The sequence below is a fragment of the Erithacus rubecula genome (genome assembly GCF_903797595.1).
Source record: "Erithacus rubecula genome assembly, chromosome: 20".
Lineage (NCBI taxonomy): Eukaryota > Metazoa > Chordata > Aves > Passeriformes > Muscicapidae > Erithacus > Erithacus rubecula.
The window spans coordinates 6,126,688-6,146,293 of NC_136672.1; the positions used below are offsets into that span (position 1 = coordinate 6,126,688).

The 19,606-nt window shown below is 43.3% G+C and overlaps 1 protein-coding gene across 1 annotated transcript in view; it reads left to right on the forward strand.

The window, feature by feature from the left end:
* The first annotated feature begins 1,899 nt into the window (after positions 1 to 1,899).
* The window catches only part of ABCC3 (ATP binding cassette subfamily C member 3), a 48,184-nt gene continuing 30,477 nt past the window's right edge, over positions 1,900 to 19,606 (forward strand). The window contains exons 1-6 of the mRNA XM_079323575.1: positions 1,900 to 1,986; positions 14,251 to 14,427; positions 15,269 to 15,394; positions 16,286 to 16,423; positions 18,088 to 18,213; positions 19,012 to 19,073. Of these exons, the coding sequence (XP_079179701.1) occupies positions 1,957 to 1,986; positions 14,251 to 14,427; positions 15,269 to 15,394; positions 16,286 to 16,423; positions 18,088 to 18,213; positions 19,012 to 19,073 (659 nt within the window). The 5' untranslated portion in view covers positions 1,900 to 1,956. The remainder of the gene's footprint in view (positions 1,987 to 14,250; positions 14,428 to 15,268; positions 15,395 to 16,285; positions 16,424 to 18,087; positions 18,214 to 19,011; positions 19,074 to 19,606) is intronic.

Genomic DNA, 19,606 nt, shown 5'->3' on the forward strand with positions numbered 1-19,606 from the left:
GCTTGTGAGGTGCCTCTGTGCCTGTGACATCTCTTAATGTCAGAGCTGGTCTGCATTTTGAGCACATTCTCAAACTGCACCCACTCCTGCTCCTTGGTGCAAGAAGCCCAGTGGAGCATGTCCACGTGTCAGGAGACATGAAATTCTCAGCACTTCTCTCAGAGCACCTGCTCTCAGAGGTTGTTGCAGGAGAGATTTAAAGAGTCATAAAGGAGTAACGCCCAGGTAATTCTGAGTTTTCTTAAAACTTTTATTGCAGAGCTATTCCACTGAACAAAAGCTTCTCAGTAAGACTTGCAAGGCCAACCCACTGTGTCCTCAGATCTCATTCACCCAGTTGGCAAGGGCCTCTCCAGTGTTTCCTCCAGAGGGTTGCAATGTGATTGTGTTGATTAGCCTGGCTCAGTCTGGCATTTCAGATCTTGTAGGCAATCACCTGAGAACTTATCTTGGGCAAGGGCTTATCTTCCCACACTAATGAGAACAGCACACCTTTAGCCAGGTTATAGTAAATGTCTAAAGCAAATTCTTAGCAGTGCTCATGGCTTTCTCTGCTAGTACTTTGGGTGGGAAACAGTCCTAGTATCTGCATAAAAGATTAGCAGAATATTTTTTTCTTTAGGGATGACATATTTTTGAGACAGAGCAGCACTGCCCTTCTCTGAGGCACTGAAACAGGAAGGTGTGGATGCCCCATTCCTGGAAATGCTCAAGACCAGGGGCCTTGAGCAGCCTGATCAAGTGGGTGGCATCTCTGCCCATGACAGGGGCTTGGAATTAGGTGAGCTTTAAGCTCCCTTCCAACTCAAACCATTCTGTGATTCTGGTATTCTCTGATTTACGATTCTCTGATTTATCATTCTATTCTACTCCATTGTGTTCTGGTGAATATTTTTGACCACATCCTTCTACCTGAGAGTTCCACATCTTGGAGAAAGGAAGGAAACTCAGACTTAAAATATTGATTTGTGGCATCAGGGTTGCTTTCTGTGAGATGATGTTAATTGAACCAGATGCTGCAGTAAGTGGGTGAACGAACAGCAAGTGTTAGAAGGTCAATAATACTGCAGAAGTCCTAATAAGGAGGAAAGCAAACACTGCTTCTACATCACGGGGAGGTGAAATCCAGATTGTGTCCAAGGTGCTACACTATGAAACCTATTAGTTACAGATAAGCAGGAAAATATATTGACTGAAGGCTTTTGAAAATGGATCCACGCCACAGGTCTAATCACAGCAGAAGCAATCAGCTGTGAATCAAGAAACAGGCTGTAGATGGATGGAGAAGCAATGTGATGCTCACTTAAGTCCTGCTGGGGGAATCACACTCCACAGCACTCTGGAGACAGGAAGCCTCTCCACGATGTTATCATTAGCCTGAGTGGTCTGGGTGGATGGACACAGACAGCCCAAAGACAGCAAGTGGCTCAGCTTTATGCACTCCTCAGCACACACTTCACTGAATCACAGAATGATGAGGGTTGGAAAGACCTTAAAATCAAAATCATGTCATTCCAGCCCTCTGCCATGGGCAGAGATGCCACTCACTAGATGGAATTGCTCAGGGCCCCGTCCCACCTGGCCTTGAACACTGCCGGGGATGGGAGTTTCCACAGCTTCTTCTTGACCCGTGGGTACCACGACAGCCACGAGGAGGGGTGTGACTGTCCCTGCAGGTCACACTGAGCTGGGGGTCGGGATGCCACCCACGGTGTGCGGGGGGCTCAGGAGCAGAGGAAGGGCAGCCCCACATCGGAACAGGAGCAGAGCACACCTTGGCTTGTCAGCCGGTCCCGTCCCGAGCCGGGCAGGGGCGGTGCGGGCTCCTCCCGCCCGGGGAGGGAGGGATGGGAGGAATGGGAGGGATGGGAGGGATGGGGAGCGCCGGCCCCGCCGCCCCCGCCCCCGGCAGGAGCGGAACCGGCTGCAGCTGCCGCCCGGTGCTGCTCCGCGGCCATGGAGGCGTTCTGCGGCTCCCGCTTCTGGGTAAGCTTCCCCTCCCCTGCTCCTGGCCGAGGGGCCGGGACAGCGCCGCGACCCCCGAGTGTCCCCAAGTGTCTCCCGAGTGTGCTCCGGACGGGCACGGGCAGCCCGGTCCTGCGCTGCCCCGGGATGGGCGGCTCTGTCTCTCCCTCTGTCCCGGCGGTGCGGTGCCCCCGCTCGGGCAGGAGCAGCACAAGGGCCGCTCCGTGCTATTTGTCCTTCCGCATCCCCGCACCAGAGCCTAGACCCCGCACGGAGCATCCATCCCCGCGGGATGCGGCTGTCCCCGCACGGAGCATCCATCCCCGCGGGATGCGGCTCTCCCCGCACGGAGCATCCATCCCCGCGGGATGCGGCTCTCCCCGCACGGAGCATCCATCCCCGCGGGATGCGGCTCTCCCTGCACAGTCCCGAGCTCACCCTGCTGAACCCAGGGCTCTTCCTTTCTGTTTTAGCCCGTTCTCCTCTCCGGAGTCACTTCCATGGGTGGCACAGTGCTCCCCGTTCTGGGATTTGTTGCTGCCAAACAGGGGTGGGTTCGTGGCAGCCGAGGGTGGTCCCCAGCCCCGGAGGATTGCGGTGACTTCTGTCACTACTTGGAGCCCTGAAAGTCTCATTGCAGCGGGCATTGGGTTTGTAAGCACAAAAGTTTGGGAATTGCTGCCGTGTCTGCTCTAATGGTGGGAGTGTGTAAGTGCTGGTGCTGGGCTTCCCCGAGGTACAGGGTGGTGTTTTTGCCTCTGTGCTGTGTAGGCAGACACTGAGACCATGAGAAGCCACGGGGATTTGAGCACGTGTGCTGAATTTGGAACTGCCCCCCAATGAATCAGTTTTTATGTGTCCCTTTTTTATAAACACTGCTTTGGCTCAAGAGAGATTTTTTTTTAAATGAGGAATCTGAATGAAAAGGAATGTCTGAAGTTGCATCACTGCTGGAAAACTATTACAGGACAACACAAGCAGTTGGCTACCAGCACTTTATGCTGAGTTGCATCATCAGATAACTAATTACCTTCCAATATCTGTCCCAATATTACTATTTAAAAGAAGAGTTTGGCTCCTGAGCCCCTTGGTTACATTCCTTTGTTTGTATTTCATTCCAAGTGCTCTGCACTCTCTACCTCAGCAGATAAGCTTGCTCAAACAAGTATTTTCGTGTATTGTTTCTACCATCAACACTTCTAGGAGAGGAACAAGCACAAACACATTGACTCTGCTCCCTGATCTATTGGCTGCCTCCAGAACCAGGTCTTAGCTTCTCAAGGAAGGCTGGTAATGCAACAAATCTTGTAGTAGTTTATTGATGTGTTAATGTAAATATCCAGGCAGATTTCCTGGTTTGAAGTATGAACTGTGTAGTAGTGCCCTCTGTGATGCTCTCTGGGGTATCTGTGCTCTCTGTGGACCTGTTTTCTTTCTTCCACAGCTGCTTGGGGTCAGAACAACTTTCCATCTGTTTAGCTGTTTTAAAAAGTGGAACTCAACAACTCTGAGAAATGTAACACTGACTTCATGACCTGCAGTTGGAACTCAGTGGTCGCCCTATTTTTGGCAGTAATTTCTGTTAGGAGTGTACATGGTGCACTGATTTTATATTTTAAGTGATGACCAGATAGATGACAGTCACCTTGAAATGATTTTGTGCAAATTTATTGTTTTATAAGAAGAGGTAGGTAGAGGCTTCTATCTGAAATCTGCCCACAAAAGTTGGGTTTCTGTGCACTGAACTAATGAATGGTGTCCAGCTTTGCAGTTCAAAATAACTTGATCAAATGTGAACCAGTATTAATGGTCACTTTTTCATTTGCTGATGAACTTAGACTCCCCTTTTTTAATCAAAGAAAATCTAGATATTTTTGGAAGATGAATGTAGTATTGGTGTCAGTTTTGAAACTGTTTAGAGTGAAAGGAAACATCCTGTTTCAATTTAACCAGTTCTTTGTTTTGAAGTTTAAGTCAACTACAATACTTTTCTGTTAAAAGGGGATCAGAATAAAACCAAAATAGTTCAGAATTGGCTCATGAAAATGTTTATCTTGAAATATATCAGCTTAAACAGATGATTGATTTATGTTGGATTATTTTGGCTTATTGGAAGTTTCAAGGTTTCAACTCCTCACCCTGATTCAGGGCGGGGAATTTTGCTGGAAATTTTGCTAGTTTAATTTTTTGTGGTTTTTTTTGCAGAGGCAAAATAATTTCCTGTCTAACCCATTTCAGAAATAAGAAATGAAAGGGAACACTGTAGATCACATTAGAAATCTGTAAAAGCTTTTGGCTTCCAGCTCGTGCTTTACCTGTTGAATCAGCAAATTGCTAATACAAATGTAGGTTTTTGTATATAAAAGAGGAACAACTGGAATATTGTGTTTTCATAATTCATTATGAGCAATATCTTGGAATCATATTTAGCTGTCAGTATCTCCTAGCAGTGTTCCCCTGCTAAATTCCTTTGGGGAGGGATGGATGTGATAGCACATACCCACACAAGGCAGGCCTTAGGTGTGTTCTTCACCAGTGCCCATAATTACCTATTTATTGTGTCACATATTTGCTGTGTGATAGTGAGAGTGCTAAATAGGTGTGCCAATTAATTGTGACCCACAATCTCCCTTTTGAGAAGCAGATACTGGTGAATTACCACTTCTTTCATTGCTTGTGTCCTTTACTGTGGTAAAACACAAGTGGCTTCTTTGGGTGGAGAGCAAAGTGATGTCCTGGGGAGTGTTTGCTACACAAGTGTTTCAACCTAGGGATTAAAGAGCACAAATTTGGGAAAAAATGAATTCTGTTCTTGTCTCTTCTGCAGCTCAGCCTGTCTGTGCAATGGCACAGTGGCTGCTGTGAGATGAAAGCACTGGGTGCTCAGCACTGCTGTTGAGTAATGTTGGGATGATGGGCAAATAAACAGGCAAAATGCCTGTGCTTTAACCAGCAGCTTGGCTGTTGGGTGCTGTGGTTTTTTTAACAGCATAAATGGGAAATGAGAGAACAAGTGATAGAGCATTTCAAAGGGGAACCCAGGGTTTCTCAGTTCCTTTTGATCCTGCTCAGCTGCCAGCTCGTTCCCTTGCTCTCCCTGTGCTTGGTATCCTGACAGATGCCTCGTGTTCCCCCACCCCCTGTGGGGTGCTGGCTCCTTCATCCAGAGGCTCTTGAGTAATCCAGCAGGAAATTGCAGCAACTCTCGAGAGTAAACCTCTCAAAGCCTCAGTCTTGGCTTGGTGATAGTCTCATACAAAACACCCCTTTAACCTTTAGGTTTGTGGGTATTCCTCTGCCTTGAGTCATCCTGACAAATTTTGGTAGAGTTGGGATAAAAGTCATGCTGCTCTCTGAACCAGCAGAGCAGGAAAATGCATTTCCAAAGTGCCACAAGTTCCTTTTCTACATAACTTCCTCTTTTGCTGCATCATGTTCAGTTTTTTTTGGAGTTGAAGATGACTCAGCATAGCTGTAGTAAGGCAGAAATATTTCTTTCAAGGAAGGTGACAAACACTGTACACTTTTAACATGTACAAGTCTATTTAAACCCTCCTACAACTTACGTGATTTGTCCCTAAATTAATAATAAACCATTTAATTTTACCAATTGCATTATATTTTCAGCTGAATCAGTTCCAGCAGAGGATGAGTGGAGCAGGAGGTGATAGGGGATCACTGCCAAGGAAGGATCCTGCAGTTGGGCAGTGTGCTCCAGACTGGCTGTTGTTTATATTTGAGCTTCCCCTTCTGCCACCCTGTGCTAAACACAGAATGTTCAGTGTTTATAGATATCTCCATATAATCTTTCTTAACTGCATGCAGCTTCAGCTGAATCCCACTCCTATAAATCTCTTCACAAATAACTGCATGAGGTACCCGTGTTCTTTCTCGTGTTAGGTGGGGGATCAAGCAAGGTAACTTTAACAGTCCCTTCAGACTTCAAATCTGTGAAGTTATCTCTCTCAAAAGGGTAGCTGAGTTGGCAACATCCTGAACTAAAAATCAATTAAGTACTCAAGCTCAAATTCTCCAAGATTTTCAGATTTTTGACATGAGTTGAATGGAAGCTGTTGATAATTGATTGGGGCCAGAGATTCTCAATGTCAGGAGCAATATAAATATAAAGATAAATATTTAGCATTGGATTTGCAGTAATAGCCAGGACTTGAGAGTGTCCATCTGTGTGTAAATGGCAAGACTGAATAGTCAAGCAGCCTGGATTTTACACTCTTTGGGAAAAACAAAGTATGGATTTGAGAGCTGTGAGCAAAACTTGATACCACTGAAAGTTGCCAGTGTCAAGTGACTCCTTTGGTGACATTGTCAATTAATGAAACTCTTCAGCTTTCAACACTGCTCTTCCTCCCTGGGCTGTTTTAGCTTGTGTGGCACAGCTGATAGCTGTGGTGTTTGGGACTTTGGAATGTTATAAAGTTTGCCTCCTGAAAAGAAATGGTACTGGAAGTAAATCAGAGTCACATGAGGAGCTCCTTAGAATGTAGCTAAAATTTAATTGCTGTACTTAGGAATATAAAGCATTTTGGGATGGGCCTCACCTACCTGGTAGGCAAATTGCTTTGTCATGGGAGAGTTAATCCTTTCCTTCAAACAGTGCAAGTTTGTAATGTATTAAAATAAGGAGATCATTAGTGTTTAAATTTAACTTTTTTTTAATTTAAAAAATCCTTTGAAAAATATATTAAAGGATGTCTTTGGTTTTTTCCAGTAAACTCATGCTCCATTATCTCCTGATCCCCCCCTGACTGTGATGGGCCATTACCCTCCTGCAAATTCCTTGGCTGAGCTTGTGGAGAGCAGTGGCCCTGAGCCAGAGACCTTCCTAGGAATGTGCCCAGGCTTTGGACAACCAGCAGCCCTGATTCCATACTGGGCCTGTGTGAACTGGCATCTTAACCCTGTGCTAATCTCCTGGCATCACTAGACGTGGAGTCAATGCAATAAAAATTAGTAAATACAGTAATTAATTAAAATTTAGTTATTTACAGTAATGTCACGTACCAGTGTCATAAAGCCCTGAATTAGAACAGAGTGAAGAATGAAGGAGATGGAGAAGAGAAACTGTTTCATGGGAGTTGTTTCAAAAGTCATTTAGTTTAAGAAATAATTTCATTTTTCTTTCTGAATCTGAGAATGCATTTGACATTTGTGCAATTAAAGGAAAAATTCTCTCCCCTTCCCCCCCAGCTGAATGATTTTAATTATAAAATATCTTCCAATTGCTCTTGGAGCAGCACTGATGGCAATTTTTCTGTGACAATCCTTTTTATTAGTAGTACACATCAGCCCAACTGGATAGCAGTTAAAATGACATTACAGTGGGACTGTGGCATTCACAGCTGTTTGAGCTTTTCCTGTCTCTTCAACTGAGCCACATTTGTGATGATCCTTAAATTAACCCAATTCCTTTAACTGGAAGGAGATGGGATGGCTGAAATCACCATTGTCCCACTGCTCTGCAGCAGGGCCATAGGAAAAGCCCTCAGTGATGCCAATAATAGGAGTTTTCTCCCCAATAGTACATAGCTTTGGTCAATTTTAAAAGATAATTAGGAACTTCCTTGTGTAGGAACAATCCTGTTTCATTTTTTTCTCAATCCTGCTTTTGATTCTTGAGCATTTTTACCTGTATGGTTGCATCATGACCTCCCCTCCACAAGTGAAAAAAGTCCCTCTGTCCAAGCAAGAGGATTGAATGTTACTGAAACAGCTGCAGTAGATGGATTTTAATTTTACTTTATGTGTATACTGTCTTAGCCCCATATATATATATATTGTGGTCTGCTCTGCTATCTCCCTGAGGCTACAGGTGCTTTTCTGGGAAAAAAAAAAAAAAAAAAAAAAAAAAAAGCCCTGGGCTTTTTACCTGGGCTCCTGTGTCTGTGGGGAATATGAACATGCCTTTTTTCATCCTGTCTTATTTTTGTACCTGACAGCAAAGAAGCTCCAAATTCTAATCTTAAAACTCAAAAACTGAAAGGAGAATTAAAGAAAAAGAAATTACTGCCTAGTATTGCTGTGTAGTCCTCAAGTACATGGTGTGGTTAGTAGCATTTGTATCATGAAAGTTCAGCTTGAGCAAAAACCTGTGATACATTACTCCACAATCATAAACTAACTCCTGTAGGCTCTGGCCTTTTCCCAGGCTTATTTGATCCCATAAAATAGGCCCCTAAAGATCCTTTTACTGCTAGAAAGGAATGTTCAGTGTCCATCACTTATGCAGAGAACTGATGCAGTGTGCTTTGTAAAAGAGAAAAATGCCATTTCTGGTTATTAAATGTGTGGTTCATGCAGAACTGTAAATGCTGATGCCCCTCAACCTTCTCTCTAAGCAGTGAAGAATGTTGTTACCTCTGCCCTTACCAGGTGGGGGAAAGGTTGTTCTGTAATCATGAGGAAGAATTGAGCTGTGCAGCATCCAGCCCCTTCTGTAGGGGTGACACTGTTCCTCTGGAGATGTGAATGGGTGATGGTGCTCTGAAAAGCCCATTTGAAACTGGCAGCTCTACCTGCTGGCATTTATGCTGTAAAATTACTGTTAGAGTTGGTCCCAAAGAGTTTATTAACAAGCAGAGGAGATGGACAGCAGGTAGAAATGGCAGGTGAGAGGAGAGGCTGAGATGAAGCTTGTGCTGTAGCTGAGACTGAGCCCTGGTAGTTTTTAGTGTTGCAGTTCAGATCCACTCTCGTTCCTGGGAGGAGGCAGTGTGGTAGAGCCAAGAGAAAAACATATTTTTTTATTTCTTTCCCTTCCTTTTGATTTTTTTTTCCTTTTATTTATTTTTTTCCCAGGCTGTGCAAGTGAAAGTCCCTGGCAGGGTGCTGACCAGACCTAAGGGCAAAGGAAGGGCAGGAAGAGTCTACTTTGCATTTTAATTCCCACTAATGATTTGTTCTACAGGAGAAACCATTCCCATGTTAATGTACCACAGGGAAGCATTGTTGCTTTCAGTTATTCACTTCTCTATCTTCCCTTCTGGATATGTACCTTTCCTAGCCAGCTTTCCAGTTTGATTGTTAATCTTCCATAACATGCAAACACCAGTGATAACTGATAAGGAAGCACTGATAAGGTTTGTGTTAACCTTGGGTAGGGTGTGAATGATGTCAGCCCAATGGCCTTCACCTTCCAGCAGATAAAGTTTGGGTTTGTGTTTCCTGTGCTTTTCATCATTCTTTGGGAGCTGCAGAAATTTAGAGAGGAGCATGTATTAATGGATCCATTTAAAGGAGAGAGCTGCTTGACGTGCAGAGATGCTGTAAGACTTCCCTGGGTTTGGACACTCTGTTTGAGGAGCATTGCTGGAGCATCAGTGATCACTCAAGACACTGGCTTTTCTATTTTCACTGCATTAGGATGTAACTCTCAACTCCATACAGAATGTTAGCAAGCTCTCTTCACATTTTGGTCAGACAAAACAATCCTGACAAAACAGGCCTGAGAACCAAGCACACCCTCTGTCTCAGCCCTGAAAAGTATAAAAAAAAGTGAATTGGTGGGGGAGCAAACTGGGGGAATGCGATTCATTACCTGAAGCAGTAATTGGACAATTAACCATTGATATGCAGATAGACCAAACTTATTTCTGTCTGAAAAACTCATGACCATTGTCCATTTTGGGTGTAGCCTCTGCAAGGCTTTGCTCTGCCCAGGGTGTATCTGTTGAAGGCTTTAATAAATCCCCACTTTATTCTGTAACTCTGTCCATCCTCTGTTCTAGGTAGCCACTCCAAGGCATCATCACCAATGCTTTTTACTGCTGGGTAAACCCAGTGTGGGGCAGCTTTATTTTAAGCTTCTGTAATGGAGTGGGAGTTGGTTTAGACTTAAACTCAAGACCAAAACTCAGGCTGGTATTTTTCAGTAAGTTTCTTTTACATCATCTGGGGATTTTGGGAAAGGGACTGGCAGGAATTTCCCTGTCTCTGTTTTGTACTGAGTTTTAGGCTTTCTGTTCCTTAAATGCTGTAATGGATGATGTGCAGGAAGCCCAAGATACATGGAACTGAACTTTTATTTCTTTAAAAGGCATTATCAGTTTCAAGGATGGCTTTTTCAATAGCAATGTTCTTTTCCAGAGGGGAGAACCCAATAGAAAGTACAAGTATTTGAGCAGATTCAATACTACTCAGAGCTTCCCCTGTTGAATACCCTCCCTTAACTGAAGATCATGTATTTAAAACTATTAATTTAAATGCAAGTGTTACTGCCCAGATGGCCCTTAACACAAGGATTGTGCTTATTCAAAGACAGTGGAGTGAAGGATGTGAGTGAAAGCTGTGTCAAGGGCCCCTGTTAATTATATCCTTAACTTAAAGCCCCACTAATTTGTAAGTTTTAGGCTCCAAGAGACCCCTTTTCTGCTGTGAAGCTGTAACAAGCATCTCTAATACTTTCCCATGGGTGTTTGCTCTGTGTTGTAGTACGAGAGGATTGAGTTGTGTGCCCAGGGAGTTGGATGTAGTGGTCTGGTGATTTCTGCAGGGCTGTGTCTCACCTGCAGAGCCTCCAGCATCCAAGGGAATGCATTTGGCAGTCAGGAGCAGCCACAGGGCACGGTGAGTCTGGGTTAGTAGCACATCCCAGGTTGTCCTCAGCAGTTTCTGAGGGTGAGAGGGGTGGCAGCAGTGGATGGACATGCTGGCTCTTGCGGTTTCCCTGAAATGAGTTTTGTGGAGAAAACTATTTCCCAACATTTGCTGCTGAGTAGTTCCCCTTGAGAGGGGAAAGTGGCTGCTGCTGGCTCTCAGAGCTGCCTGCAGGGTGGCTGTCACTGCAGGGCAGAGCTGAGGTGTCCAGGGAAGGGGAGCAGCTCTTGGAGAGCACAGAGCCCCGAGCCAAGGAGCAGGGATGCTCCCCAGCATCACTGTGAGACCCCCCTCAGCAGCAGCCCAAAGGAAACCCTCACACCCAGCCACCCAAGTGCATATTTTCACCCTCAACCACAGCAGGACACAAGAAGCATTTCAGCTTGCTGTGTCTCCCAGGACAGAGGCCAGAAAAAGCCAGAGCAGAGCAGGAGCCTTGAAGAGAGGAGCAGGAGCTGGTGTGTCCCTCCAGCCGTTGCTTCTTGTGTTTGTTCTCTAGGGTGGAGTTCTGTGACTTTACTGCTGCATTGTTGAAGGGTATTTAGCAATATGTAATAAAGTTGGCTTGGTCAGGAGAGGTTGTGCTGAGCCTTTGTGTCGTGTTCTGACTCAGAATGGTTTGTTTAGGGTTGGAGTGGATGTTGGATTACACACTGTCATTGTGGTAATTGATAAAGCTGTAAAGGGCAACTTCCAGCTCCATGAAGACAGATCCTGCTTGATAAGAAACACAACTTGAAGACTCCCTGATTTACAAGTAACACTAATAATTCATTGTAGAGTCCCTGCTACATAAACATCTCATCATCCATGGTTTAACCCCAGCCAGCAGCTGCTCACTAATCCCTTCCACTTCCCTGCTAGATGGGAGAAGCCTTGGAAAAAAGGTAAATCCCATGGGCTGACACAAGGACAGTTTAATAATTGAAATAGAATATAGTTATACTAACATAATTGTCATGCAAAGAGAGACAACAACAACCAAAAAAAAAAAAAAAAAAAGCAATGTATCAGTTACTAGGGAGAAAATAAATAAAAGTGTATTTAAAAAAATAAATACTTAAGGATTCTATGCCAGGACACATTATATATATACACATTATATATATATATATCAACATTAGTCCACTCCAGTGTGGTGTCAAGGAGAACAAGTTGATTGTATAGAATTCAATTAGTTAAGTGTTTTAGGCACTGTGTTTTCTAACAGGGACCCCTCTCCTGTTCAGGATGGGAACAGTCTGCTCTCAGAGCAGAAGCAAATCCTTACATAAGATCTTTTTCTTATCTGATCCAGAATGGAATTGGACCTGGAAAAACTCACCAAGAAGCCAGTAGTCAGTCCTGTTACCTTGGCCTTAGGGCTCTCCTTCAGCCCACATCCCTGTTCCCATGTGCCATGGAGGCTGTAGGTTCTTGTTGGCCATCACATGGACACTGCATCCTGTAGTTTCACATAACTTTGGAATTATCCACTTTTGATTTTCCACTTTTTATTCTCAGGGATAATTCTACTGAATCTCAGACTCTTACTTTTTTTTTTTTTTTTAGGACAGAATTTTTGTTTTCTGGCCAGCTGCATTTTTGCATTCAGAAGTGCAAAGCTTTTGCCTTGTTTAAATAAGAGTAAATGAAAACCTTCCAATGGCTTGGCAGCCTTGCAGTCTGTGTCTTGGATACAATAGGCAGTCTGTGTTCAGTTCAGAAGTTAATGGACATCTGGGGCACTTTCTAGGTTGCTGTCAGACAGCTATTCATGGACATTTTGGTCTTATAGGAAAGGTTTAAATTTTAAAAAGGGGGAGGCGTGAGGGTTTTTCACAATATATTTTCCCTTAAACAGAGTCTTTGTTTTATTCTGTGCTTCAGTTATTGCCATTCTTCATCTGCTTTCCTTTTCCAGGATTCTTTCCAATAAGCAAAAGGAACACAATTGCAAACATGCTCAAGACACTGCTAAACTACTTGTAATTTGAAGAGGAAATTAGTATTTTGTTGAATAAATGAGAGTAGATAAGCTCCTACTTGGGAACTAAAGAGCTCCAAACTTCTACAGGGCATCTCCTGCCCCAGGCAGGGTAGCTGCTAGAAGAGCTTATTATGTTTGAGATGCTGAAATGTTTTGATGATGAGCCAAAAAATGGGTGCTCTTTAAATGTTATCATCCATTCTGGTGCCAGAGAGCTGCTCACTGGAGGAAAACACAGAAATAGTTTGAATGTGGGGCTGGAGTTTTGTTTTGTTTTGATCTTGTGTTTGAAGTGCTGTGTAATTGCCCCTGTGTTGTTGATTTGTGGCTGAAAGTTGCCTGAGGTCTGGACAAACCTGTTGAGGTAAGTGGGGTTGTTTTTACTCTGCTGGCCCATGCTGGGTGCCTGAGTGCCTCCAAAAAAAGCCATTTCTTGGCTGGAGAGGCACCAGGTGCACCAAGGGTGCAGTTCAGATGTGGAGCTGGTGGATTTGTGCCAACCTTCACCCCTGCCACAGCTGAAGCACTGAATGCCAAATGTGTCACAGTTCAGCCAAATGACAGATCATCAATGACATGGGAAGATTCTCTGCAGACTGTGGCTCTTCACTTCCCCTAAAATCAACTGCTGCTTTCAGCATTCAATCTCTTTGGTGTTGGTAAACAGAAGAAGGGATGGAAATACTCTGAGGAATTGATTTTCAGAGCAGTCTGTCACAAGGGATGAGAAGTGGCTCAGTGTAACTGAAACACTTCTGCAGAAAACTCACACCCAAAGATAGTGAAGTAAATCGTTGTAGTGCAGAGATAAAGTGTATTTGAACCAGGGATATCTTAGTTTTATCATCATCTTGTTAATGACAGTACAACAAAGTCAATTTACATTCCCTGCAATTAGGAATTTATCTACCACATGTAAGATGACACATCAGATGGCAAAATCCAAGTTGTGAATTTCCAGGAGGTTTGATTAAAACCAAATTCCCCTTCACTGCACTGGAAGTTCTATTTTAGTGTGAACTTACTTGTGTAACTGTGTTTGCATGTGGTGCATTCACATCTTTAGGTACAAGTTCACTTGTGGTTTGTGGTGTCCAGGATCACAGCTGCAAACCATTACTTGAAATGTTTCCAAGAAAACCTGATTCCTACCTGCATGTTCAGTACATTCCTTTTGCCTTTGTTTAGAATAGGGAAGTAATTAAAGTTGGAAGCATATGAGTAAGAAGGACAAAGTGTTAGTCATAAATGGAGGGGATTTTCCCAGGTTAGCATAGGGTTGGTCTAAATCTGATCATTTTGTCCAGGGCTGGACATTCTTGCTGGATGAGTTCTCAGGTAGAGGATTTCTCCTCAAGGAGAAATCTCCAGGCTGAGGAACATGGTGTTACCAGCACCTGTAACTGAGCCTTGGCAAAGTCAGAAACAAAGGGGGATTGTCTGCTACAAATGTATGTCCAGCTCTGAAATACAGTAGGGCAGAAATCTTTCTCTTTCAGGTTTTGCCCTATTTGCAGCTGTACTTAGCCCTTTCACTAGAGCATATTAACCACAAGTGCTTGGGGTAAGTATTTTGGGGAAGCTCTTACTCAGGCCATGTGCAAACTCCATCAGGATCTGAATGCAACTTCATTCAAGCAGATATTCCAGTTTGGCAGCACTTCAGCCTCTCTGTTAATAAATGTGCCTCGTCCTTCTTCCAGGACTCAAACCTTACAATACACACGGATAACCCAGACCTGACACCATGTTTCCAGAACACCATCCTGGCGTGGATCCCCAGCATTTACCTGTGGAGTGCTTTGCCCTTTTACCTGCTCTACCTGAGGCGCAGCAAGCGAGGTTACATCGTGCTGTCCGTGCTGAGCAGGTTCAAAACGGTGAGAGCTCTGTGCACTGCCCCACATGCCATGGCAGCCTCATCTTCCACTAGCTCAGCATCCAGAGGACTGCTGCAGAAGGGTTTGAGCTAACTCCCCTCTGATTTATCCTATTGGAGAGTTTGTTTGTAGGAACAAACAGCCTTTATACGGGTCTCTGAGGAAGGAAATCCGTGCTAGGAGCTCACCTTTCTGGGTAGAGGGAAGATTGCTCTGCCTTGAGCAGTCTCTCTTTGTGAGTCAAAACTGTGCTGCTTCACCCTTAATAGATGTTTAAAGCACTGAAAGCTTCAAAACAAAGATGTTAAGGTAGGTCTGGTGGGAATTGTATCTCTTTATGAAAATAAGCATGAGAAGGGTTTATTCAAGCTGCTCTCCCCACGCAATAGCAACGTGATTTCATTTGTGCTGAAAATGTTCCTGTGTCAGCAGCCCCTCAGGTCTCTGAGTGGCTGGGTCTAAGAAATCAAGAAAGTCACTTTCCATAGGCCATTAAATAACTCAGGTTATTCCTGGAGAAAAACTCCAGGCTTCTGCTTCAGGGCATGTCTGCCTTTACTCTGGATGCTGCCTGTGTTTGCAATCAAAACTAAACAGGGGGAAATCCAGGAAAAGGCATTAGTCTTTCTACTGGTAGTGATTGCAAATCCCTCAGAAAGCAGCTGAGATCCTTGGTTTGAGTGCAGTGGGACAGTTCATCAGCCTGCAGCTGGTCAGTGCTGGGATTGTGTTTACACACTTTGTTTTGCTGGGAATTTGTGAATCAGAATGTTTTTTTTAGCTCTCTGACTGCTCCTGGAGAGGACTTTACCAAATGCTGTTTCTGTTTGCCTCCTCTCAGCTGTTTGGGGTCCTGCTGTGGTGTGTGAGCTGGGCAGATCTCTTCTACTCCTTCCACGAGCTCCTGCAGAACAGAACCCCTCCTCCAGTTTATTTTGTAACTCCTCTGGTCGTTGGCATCACTGTGGTTTGTAGCTGTTTCTGTTCACTATGACCTGCATGAATAACTTTTTCTTAGACACATGAAGGATGAAGAGCCTCTTTGCCTTCATTGCCTTATCTGGACCTCTTTTTAACTGAATTATTGGTATTTGTATCACTGAAGCAAATTTTGCTACCAGTAAGGCCAGAGTCACAAATCTCTCTCTCAAGTAGATTCAGCTTTGTAAATTAAAATACTTAAAATGGAGAGATTGTTCTGCCTTCCAACCTGCTTTCACCTATTTCTCCAGGCTTGTGATCCAGGTCTGGAGAGAATTTGAATAGGATTTTGCCTAAATAAAGAGATAAAATGGAGATGGTTTGTGCATTGTTCATATAGTATTGGGGTTTGTAAAGCTCTGTTGTCTGGTGGTTGTTCCTCCATTAAACCAAACAAGTTGGCTTTGGCTAGGATGAAAAACAGGCTTGTGGCTATTGTAGGAAAAATAAAGCAGTAAAATTTGCCCATTATGTTTCTTAATTCCCTTGGCTAATTTTTTTTTTAAATCTCATTTTCTAGACAAGTCATCATGGTCCATCTGGATTGGAGAAATGGCAGCTCCTACATTTGTTTAAAATGTTTGTAGCTAAATTTCATTGTTCCCAGCCCTATGTGCAAGGGTTTAAGATTTGAATTCTGAAGCTGAGGCTCTGAAAACACCAGAACAAATTATTTCACAGTTATTTGCTGCTCTTCTTAGATGATGGAGGTTTTTCCATCGACTTCTGTGGATGATGGGGGCTCATTTCAGAGAGGTCCTGCTGTTCTGCTGGCCTTCCAGTGAATGGTGGCTCTAAGAGCTGCCAACTGAGAGTGCAAAGAAGGGAGGCACTGGGGTGGGCTTGTGTTCATGTGTTCCTGTGTTTTCTTTTACAGCTCTTAGCCACACTGCTTATCCAGTATGAAAGGCTGAGAGGAATTCAGTCCTCTGGAGTGCTCATTATCTTCTGGTTTTTGTCTGTGCTTTGTGCTGTGGGGCCCTTGAGGTCAAAGATCATGACTACAACAGCACAGGTAACAAGCCATCCTTGTTAGCACTTGGACAGAAGGAAGTGTAGCATCCACATCTTTGTGAGAAGAATGAATCACCTGAGTTTGGAGTCAGATCTGAGCCCAGGTTTCGCCAGAGACAGAGAGGAGTTTGGTTCTGTTGTCTTGACTCAGACTTGTGTAACTAGGAGGGAACTGGATGTCTCAGGCAATGTCAAAAAGCAGATTTTGCTTAGCCCAGGGCTATGCTGGTAACCTGAGAGACATGAGAGAGCAATACCAGCACTGTGTATATGTGAACAGACTCCTGTGTTTTTTTGTCCTTTTCCCTTTTGCAGCCTTTTGCATAGATGAGGATGGGTGGTAATCAGAGAGGACACATTTTAGTGTGTAAAGTTCCTTTTTTATTTAAGCAGCTTGGCCACAGTGACAGCTCCATGGGCTTTCTCCTGTCAGTGCCTGATGTGCTGAGGACAGCATTTTGACTCCTCTGGGGCTGGAAATAGAGAGAAGGTTGAAGGGAGAGGAAAGAAACCTGGGCTGTTATGATTCCTGTTTGAAAACATAGCAGGTTCTCCCACAGTAAGAAACTTGCTGAGTTTTTCACAGAAACAAATTTCACTAAGTAGGGCAAGGCAGATTGCTCCAGTGATTAGATCATCAAAGCCTGGGAGAGAAGAAGAGTGGTTGGGAAACATTAAGATGATTGCTTCTCTTCAGTGAAATCAGTGTTGATTCTGTCTGGTGATTTCTTGTTTTTATTCTTGCTTCTTTCTGATATTAGCAGCATTATCCTGTTAGCAAGGATTTTCCTGTAGCAGCCTGTTGTAAATATTCCAACAGAGATTAAATTTAACCTTAACTGAGAGCCTGGGCAGAACTTTGTCAGATAATAGCTGCAATCTGGTGAAACCATTTCAAACACCACGTAGAGGCAGCTTTAATAAAGGAAAATATTGGACTAACAAGGTTTGAATCCACAATCATCTTGAAGTTGTGGGTGCAGAGCCTTAGAACAAGCCTGGGTAACATTTCTCCTCCTGTGACTGCCCAGAACTAAATATTCCTTCTCTTGCACTTAAGGTTTAAACATCTTAAGTGCACAGTGAGAACATTCACAATAAGAATATTCAGAATGGCATTAGGGCATAAAAGAGCTGTTTAAGGGACATACCCTCACAGCAAGAAGTTTTAGGTAAATTGCAGACTCATGATTAGGAAAGGAAATATCTCTAGAGCAGATGGAACTCTTATTATGCAATGCAGTGGTTTTTCTGCAGCTTCTGCTGAAAGCATTTAACACTCACTGCTTGTCAGTGACAAGATATTCAAGTAAAAGGATATTCTCTGATCTGGGTTGACAATTCCTATGCTTAAGACATGATAGAGGTAATTTAAAAGGATGTTATGTAGACCAGATTCCAGGGGGTGTCTGCATGCAGTGGAGATGTATAAGCACTTTGAACTTGACATGATTTAATGAAAAGCTTGGAAATAAGCATGTTCTTAGGCACTTATCAGAGTACAAGCATACTTTTGTGAGATAATTCCTGCTGGGAACTGCTTTGCAGTATTCAACTGTAGAGGAAGAAAGGAATTGCCAAAAGAAGCAGAGAAAAAGGAGAGAGAGTATGGGGAGCTTGGAAGTACAATAAAACAATCATTTACAGTGTTTCTTTTCCCTCTAGGGCCATGTAAATGAAAGGTTCAGGTTTACCACATTTTACATCTACTTCGCTTTGATAATCATTGAGTTGATACTTTCATGTTTTAAAGAGAAGCCTCCATTCTTTTCCCCTGTTAATGTGGATGCTGTAAGTATTTTTCTCTGCTTTATTTGGATTTTGCAGACTGTATGGTGTTTTGAGAGTACTTGTCATTGAAAGCAGCCTTGGATTGTCATAGAGATGGCATTACTTAGTGACCCTCTTACAAAGCACTGGGTAGGGAGAGTAATGCTGGGGTTTGGAGTCTTTTTCCATTATCTGTCATCAGAAATGGCTTGAAGCTGTGTAGTGAAAGCAGCTCTCCTGCTTGCTGCTTCACAGCAGTGTGAATTATATTTATGAGCATTGAAGTGTAATAATAGTTATTTCAAGAGGGTTTTTTGAGGCTATGGTGCTCTACTTGCTTAACATTCATCTCGAATTAGTGAAAGTCCATGAGGTTTGTCTTAATAAATGAGTTCTATATGTGTTGAGAACAGATATGGAAAAACATTAATAACAGAAGATATTAGTGGTGTCACAGGTTAAATTTCTTCTCCAATTCAAAAATAGTCCCTATAATTGGATTTATGCTTGAACCATGCTGAGAGAGAAGTTGAGCTTATGTCCTAAAATGAACATCTCAGAAACTGTGGAATGACATTTAACATTAAAGGTGTTATTTAAAGGCAGTATATGAAGCAATTTTTAGATATAAAAGGAGTTCAGTGTCACATGGGAAATGAAAGAAATCAATTTTATGTATCATTAGGACGTAGGTACACACATGTAATATACCATATAATATGCCAAAATTTGTCAAAATAGACTGTTGTCATATTAAAGTAATGATAAATGTCTTGCTTTATTTATTTTCGGTTTTTTCCCCCCATAAACTCATTATAGAATCCATGTCCAGAGTTAAATTCAGGGTTCCTGTCAAGATTGACATTTTGGTGGTTTACAAGGTGAGTTTTCTCTTCAAGCTGTTGGACAGCTGACAAACCCAAAACCTGCTTGTGATCTGTGCTGCACAGAGTGAGCAGCACAGAGATTTTCCTGCTGTGAGTAGTTGATGTTGGATGCTCTTTCATCCACAGTGGTGTCAGCACTTGGAGCATTTTGCCTTTTTAGAAACACACAGCCCAAACTTTTTCTCTGCAAAGTCTGGCAGCAGCAGGATCATGACAAATAGGGTGTGCTGGAATAAAACCTAAACCCAGATACAGCTCTGTGCTCCACAAGATAAATTGTGCCAACATTTCACCCAGCTGAGGGTGAATTTTGTTTCCTGTTGAGGTTCATGGGGGAATGCTGTTTCATAAGAACATTTTCAGTGCAAAAGGGAAGGTGAACTGGGTTATGTATGTAAATGATTGCCACAAAGTGAGGCCACAGACAAAAGATGTGTATATCAAAAATGCAAATTGGAGATTGGGCCTGCTGCTCCATGGTAAAGAAGTGGAACAGCTGTCACAGGTTGTGTTAAAACCCAGTTTTT